At 30.6% G+C, this 7,130-nt stretch overlaps 1 protein-coding gene across 1 annotated transcript; it reads left to right on the forward strand.

Annotated features, from left to right (window-relative positions):
- Positions 1 to 3,263: 3,263 nt before the first annotated feature.
- On the forward strand, positions 3,264 to 6,629 carry LOC102602758 (two-component response regulator ARR5-like). The gene is made up of 5 exons (XM_015313344.1): positions 3,264 to 3,620; positions 3,718 to 3,794; positions 3,882 to 3,959; positions 4,795 to 4,862; positions 5,871 to 6,629. The coding sequence occupies exons 1-5, from the start codon at positions 3,449 to 3,451 to the stop codon at positions 6,220 to 6,222; spliced, it is 747 nt and encodes a 248-aa protein (XP_015168830.1). The 5' UTR covers positions 3,264 to 3,448; the 3' UTR covers positions 6,223 to 6,629.
- The last annotated feature ends 501 nt before the right edge of the window (positions 6,630 to 7,130 follow it).

A 7,130-nucleotide genomic window follows, 5' to 3' on the forward strand; every position in this document is an offset into this window, starting at 1 on the left:
ATTGTACATAAAGATGATTACTTGACTTGGTACAAATTAGTTGACTCCCTAATTTAGTTAAATGAGAAATGAAGAAAAAAGTAAATATATATGTAGGACCACAAAAAGATTTTGTAAAGATTAGACAAAATCTTCATAACGACAACAAAATAATTGTTAATTGATTGACCTGATTAGGACTTTACTTTCTTGTAATAACTCTTGCCAACAAATTCCAGTCTCTTTCCCATACTGTACAAATTTTATTTGATTATATTATATTATACTATATACTTTAGAATATTCAAAAAGTCTACTATGACTTTTATAATAACAAGGATAAATTAATTTAAATCACCAAAATTGATGTTTTCTTTTGAAAATCTGACAAGTTTCCAACTATAATTGAATTTCGTAGTCTTAAATATATGTCATATAAACATTTAAAATTAAATAGTAATATAAGAAAAAAGGGTATATAATAAATTAATATATTGTTTGATTTGATTTCAGCTAGCATCTATGTTTTTCAATTTTGGGTGTGTACAAGTAGATACAAGTGCCTTATACGTGAGTAATACAAGTAGGACGGGCGCGTAGGACATACAATTGTCATGTAAGACACCACATATGAGTGATATGACGAATGTGTTTATTTATTTAATTTTATACATGTTTAAGTGTCTACTTATGCTCACCAAAATTAGAGAACATAAATGTTAGTTGTGGTTAAGTTAAAAGACACATTTATGTATTATTTAAAGGAATTAAAAAATGTAACACAAACAAATTGAATCGAAATAAGTAATATTTTTTTTACCAAGAATCAAAAGGAAATCATTTGAAATATACGACTTCTATGAAATCAACAGAATTTTTTGGTTAAAAAATCAAAAGGAAATCATTTGAAATATAAGTTTTCTATGAAATCAAGAGACAATTTTTTTTATAATGAATTTTAATTTTTTATAGTGAAAATATCGTTAGTTAATTATTAATGTATATTAAAAAGAGATTGCCTCTCTATAAAGTCAAAGATTTTATTTTTGTAACCAAGTTATTAGTCCACCCTTCTAGAATTTCCACATAATAGTCCTTCAACTTTCTTTGTGGAATGGACAACCCATTTGAGCTAAACATAGTTTGAGGTAAAAATATTTTTTATTATTATTATATACATATAATTCTTGACTTCTACGTAAATTTTATTTTCATACTCTTAAGGAAATTTTGGGTTTGACATTGTTTATAACCCGCCTAATTTTCATTCTTAGATTAGATTCACTTATGTGATATGATCACCTCTTACTTCTATAGGTCTAACGGTCTTTCTCTATGATCCATCCTCATTAGAAGCATTACCTAATACTCCTCCCAACTAACTTGTTTCGAAGAATAATTATCTTGACCATCGTCTCAAATTAATCTTTTGCAATAACATTAAACAGTATTCTCTCTGTCCATTTTTAATTGTCATACTACAATGTCAATTTGACTAATTTTTTTAAAGTTAAATTAGATTACATTAATTTGATATTTTAAACAAAAAATTTAGATATTCAAAAACTATACGAAAAGTACTATAAATTTCAATTTTTTTGCATATCAATATGATGAAAAAATAGATCGTTTGACTCTAAAAAAGATTTATGACAATTTAAAAAGGACGGAGATAGTAGAAATTTATAAGTATCGTTACCATGATCTCATTTATATCAGCCATTAACCTAACATGAACAACATAACTAATTAGTAACTATATAAACACATTATAAAACTTAAGTTGGTTAACTAGAACTTATTTAAATTCCAATAATATTATTTTAGAAGCTTCTTCACTTTTTACTAAATAAAAAAGTTTTAAAAGGGAAAAATAAATTTTTATTTTATTTAAATTTGTGTGATAAGTAACCGTGTCGTTACATTTTCCGCCTTCCCACTTCTGATTTGACGGTGGATTCTCAAATTGACCTTGAGTCAACTATATTATTAAATATAGAAATACAAAATAGTCACCCCTTTAAATCTGTTAGAAAATTTTACTAGACACTCAAATTAAGAGTATCTTCCGATTAATTTATAAGTCAAAAGTTATTTTAGCTTAAAATTAAATGTTTATAAATATTTTCTAAAAAAATTACCCAAACCCTATAAATATGTTTAAAAATTATTTTAGCTTAAAAACACTTAAAACAAGTCAATTTATATACATCCTAAGTCATGTTTCAATTGAATACCTCAATTCCTAATAAAAATATTTTAACTAAACACTTTTGGTACAAAAATGAAATTTCTCTTGAAAAATTTTATTCGTTCATTAGGCAGTGAAGTTAATCTCATGAAATATGTCACCTCCTTTAATTATATGCATTTACCATAACAAGTCGTAAAATTTCAATTGTTCTCTACTTGAAGTGGATGCATATAGTTAAATGAGACATCATATTTTACGTAATTAACTTAACTGTCTAATAAATAAAGAGAGAAGTATTGAAGATACTCCTAAACTTAGCGTGAATTATTAGGTTCATCTCTGAACTATTGACAGCCTTAAAAAACCTCATTTTTACTTGACTAAATGAACTTAAATACACCTCGATCTGCCACATGACATGACAAATGATTTCAAACTCTTATAAGAGCATGAAACTCTTAATAAAAAGTCTAGAAAAACGTTGAAAACACCCTAAATTTGATGAGAATTTATGAGTTTTTCACTCATGTGGCAATATCAATGGTATATTTAAGTTAAGTTAGTTAAGTATGAGGATATTTTTAGGCTGTCAATAGTTCAAAAACGAAACTAATAATTTACGCTAAGTTTAGAAGTGTTTTCAATATATCTTTTATAAATAAATGAAAACACACAATTTCTTTTCAATATTTGTAAGTATAAAAGTGTATTTGGAACAATTTATTAAGATTTGAGGTATTCAATTGAAACATGAAATAATTCAAATATATAAATAAAATATCTGGACAAATTTTAAAAAATCGATTAAGTCAAAATAAAAAACAAAAAAAAAAAACGAAATCTCGCGAAAAACTCGGGAACATGTAATAACTCGCGTGGATATGGCAAAATAAAATAAAATAAAATCAGCACCAACAAAGTGGATTTCAGAATCTCAGCCGTATTGCCTTATTAATTTTAAAAGTAGATTTCACCAGATTTGATTTTTTTTTTGTGGTGTTTTTATTTACATTTATTATATATTTTAGGAAACTAAATGTTTTAATTTAATTTAAAATTAAAAAATTTGACAAGTATGTGTATATTGTCTGTGTACATGAACAAGACAGATAGACATTTATATTACACACACTCTTCTCTCTGTTTTTTGCCTTTCTTTGTAAAAAAGCTTTCAAATTCCCACATATTTTTCCAAGAAAATTTGTGGGTTTTCTTAATTTGGTAGAATATTTGAGGGTTTTGTTCCATTTTTGTTGATTTTGTTAGTAGAGTGAGATGGCAAGAAACGGTATGTTTTCACGGCGGCGTAGGGCGGAGAAGGTGGAGGAGTACGATGAGTTGTTGCCGTTAACAGAGGCTACTCATGAAGTTCATGTTCTTGCTGTTGATGATAGTCTTGTGGACAGAATAGTCATTGAACGTCTCCTCAAAATTACATCTTGTAAAGGTGGAAAAAAAAATCTGATTTTTTTGAGCTGAATTTTAGAAAAAAATGTGATTTTTTTTTTTGAGATTTTGAATGTTTTGTGGTTGGAATTGTACAGTGACTACTGTGGATAGTGGGATGAGAGCTTTGAAATATCTTGGATTGGATGAAGAAGAGAGTTCTGTTACTATTGATGTAAGAATATTTTGGAATTTTTTTTGGTGGATTTTTTTGAAGTGAAAATTGAAGATTTTTATGGATTTTTGTTTTTTTTGATGTTAGGATTTGAAGGTGGATCTGATAATTACAGATTATTGTATGCCTGGAATGACTGGTTATGATTTGCTCAAAAAGATTAAGGTAGTACTTGTTTTGCCCTTTCTTTTCATTGTTCTTGTAATTTATTTTGCTTGAAAGGGAGTAGAGCCTTGATGTAACTGTAACGCGTAAAGTTGTTGTCATGAGAGGTCATTGGTTCAAGTCGTGGAAACAACCTCTCGCAGAAATGCAGGGTAAGACATCATACAATAGAGCCTTGTAGTCCGGCTCTTTCCCGACCCCGGGGAAGTTGTTGTCACGAGGTCATTGGTTCCAGCTGTGGAAACAGCCTCTGGCAAAATTGCAGGGTAAGGCTTCGTGTAATAGACCCTTCTGGTCTGGCCCTTTCTTGACCCCGTTAAAGTTGTTGTCATGAGGTAATTGGTTCAAGTCATGAAAACAACCTCTTGTAGAAATGCAGGGTAAAACTTCGTACAATAGACTCTTTTGGTCTGGCCCTTTCCCGACCCCGGTAAGGTTGTTGTCATGAGGTCATTGGTTCGAGTCGTGAAAACAACCTCTTGTAGAAATGTAGGGTAAGGCTTTGTACAATAAACCCTTGCGTCTGGCCCTTTTCCGTCCCTGATAATTTTATTGTCATTGGTTCAAGTCCTCTTGCACAAATGCAGGGTAAGGCTTGGTACAATAGACCTTTGGGTCTGGCCCTTTTCCGATCCCGGTCAAGTTGTTGTCATGAGGTCATTGGTTCAAGCCGTGGTACAATAGATCCTTGTGGTCTGGTCTTTTCAAGACCTTGTGCATAGTGGTAGCTTTTGTGCACCGGCTGTTTTTTCGCTTGAAAGATTAATGTTTGAGTTTCTTGTAAGGAAAATTTAATCAATGTACTGAAGTTTCCAAATTTGTATTTGTGAAACAGGGTTCATCTTTTAGGGAAGTTCCAGTTGTAATCATGTCTTCTGAAAATGTTTTGGCTAGAATCGACAGGTACTTTCAATTCTTTCGCTGCTGGATTTCATACTTGAATTTGTTGAATATATTTTTGCTAGTGACTTTTACTTTGGAACTTCTGGAATTCTAAATCTTTAATGAATGGAGTGAAGCAATACTAATTGACATTGCATTTACTTTTTGAGTTAATTATACCCGACACATCGTGGAACGGAGCCACCCTTGTTCAATATTTTAAGTGTATAATATATTATATATTGAATTCATTGGTTTCTTTGTGTGTTTACATCTTTACATTCTTGACTCCCCTTGTTAAAAATCTTGGCTCGCCACCGACTCCAGAGAGACAGAAGGAAACTTAATAAAACTAGAAGGGTAGTCTCATTGTTGACACCCTAAAGCTATCTTCCAATTTCAATTATTTTAGGAAAAAAATAATGGAGGAAGTACCATTGACAACCAAAAGCTATCTTACAATTAAATTAAGATAGCATCAAATCTTTACGTATCGTTTGTACATGTGCTTTCAAGATTTGTTAGATTCTTTAATTTTAAAAAAAGGTTTTGACTTGCATTATTTGGAAGCTGTGATGAGTTATTATTATTGAACAACCAGTTTCTTGCATGACCAAAAGCAATGAATGAACAACCACTTCATTAGTTTAATATCTTGTACCAAAATAATAAAGTAGTTGGATTCATACTTTACAATATCATAATCCAAAGCATATGCTCTTTGTCTGTTAATTCAATAGTTGTATTTTTAGTAATATAATTAGGAATGCATGTTCTTATTCTAGTAAGGTTTAGTTTAACAATATCTGCAATTTTAGTATGCCACTAAAAGATGTCAATGCATAAAGTGTCGTTCGAATGTCACATTGTAAAAGTTGTGGCTTTACGATTGTTTTTGACGAAGAAATGCTTATCAGAAACAAATATGGAAAAAGGATGTTTGCTCTTTAACTTTAATGTTTTTCAGAATTTAGACCTTTTTTTTAGTGGGATGTTGTGTTGGTGAAACTAATTCTAATTCGATTACAGATGTCTGGAAGAAGGCGCTGAAGACTTCCTATTGAAGCCGGTGAAATTGGCTGATGTAAAACGTTTGAAGAGTTACATGTTCAACGAGGATCGATTTAGGGGTGAAGAAAAAGGAATGAACAAGAGAAAGTTGCCAGAATCATCGTCTGATGATTCATCAACACCAACTCTCTCACCTTCACCATCATCACTTGACCTCTCATCAACACCTTCACCGCCATCCACTTCCTCTCCATCATCCCCTAAAGCATTCTCGTCATCCCTCTCTACTGATTCACCGACACATTCCACTGATTCCTCCATGCCTTCTTCGCCAACAAGACGACTCAAAATGATCAGCCAAGATTTGTGACAACGGTATATATACCATTTTGTATTTTACTTCCCTTTTTGCTACTTCCGGGGTTGTTTAAACCCCCCTCCATCGTCGGGGCATACAATGTAGACAAGCCAATTGCCCCTTACTAGCGAGGTTTTTTGTTGGCTTGTCACTTTTTCGGACACATATCGATCGATGATATCGTTTAATCACACAAGGCTTTACAAAGATATGTTCAAATGAGTCTCTTAAGGAGAAAAGTTGATTTTAGACTATGTTATGAAATCAACATTTTCTTGTATTGGTGAATTTTATTTAATGTGTTACTTTATTATAATTTTACTGTTTGACAGTAGTAATATTAATGTATCCAATTCAATGACAGATAGAGATAATGGGTGGAATTGAATAATGGGATATGGATTGATATGATTCTGATACGATCTTAATTAAATGTCAATTCTTGTCTGCTAAAAAGGAATATTGGATTTTGAGTTGAATTACACATGTTTGATTTGTTCCCTTATTCTAAGGATCTCCGTTGATCTTGTTTTCTTGAGTATGGGTAGGGTAGGGCGGGGGGTAAGCCTTCTCTTTTAGGTGTATTCGGTACGAAGAAAAATATTATTTTTTTCATGTTTGATTAGTCAAGAGTTTTGAAAATTAATAAGTAACTTTCTTGTTGTGGTAAAAACAAATAAATAAGAAAATTACATACTTGCGTCGTCTTATTTTATTATGTAGTTTGATTTGATACAGAGTTAAGAAAGAAAGAAAGATTTTTGAAGTTTGTGGTTTAAAATAAGTGATAGATACATCATTTTATTAAGCGTAAAATGAATATTTTAAAATTGAATTATTATTAAATATATAAATGTTGTATTTTCTGTACCGACTAAAAAAATGAGTCATGTAAATTGAGATAGAGTATTTTTTTACTC

The sequence above is a fragment of the Solanum tuberosum genome, unplaced genomic scaffold (genome assembly GCF_000226075.1).
Source record: "Solanum tuberosum cultivar DM 1-3 516 R44 unplaced genomic scaffold, SolTub_3.0 scf00243, whole genome shotgun sequence".
In the NCBI taxonomy this organism is placed as follows: Eukaryota; Viridiplantae; Streptophyta; class Magnoliopsida; order Solanales; family Solanaceae; genus Solanum; species Solanum tuberosum.

What these genes read in the sequence shown, in the direction of transcription:
- LOC102602758 (XM_015313344.1), top strand. Translation starts at nt 3,449, where the DNA reads ATGGCAAGAAACGGTATGTTTTCACGGCGGCGTAGGGCGGAGAAGGTG. An exon ending in CAAAATTACATCTTGTAAAG is followed by an intron (nt 3,621 to 3,717) that starts GTGGAAAAAAAA and finishes GGAATTGTACAG; the next exon opens with TGACTACTGTGGATAGTGGG. An exon ending in AGAGTTCTGTTACTATTGAT is followed by an intron (nt 3,795 to 3,881) that starts GTAAGAATATTT and finishes TTTTGATGTTAG; the next exon opens with GATTTGAAGGTGGATCTGAT.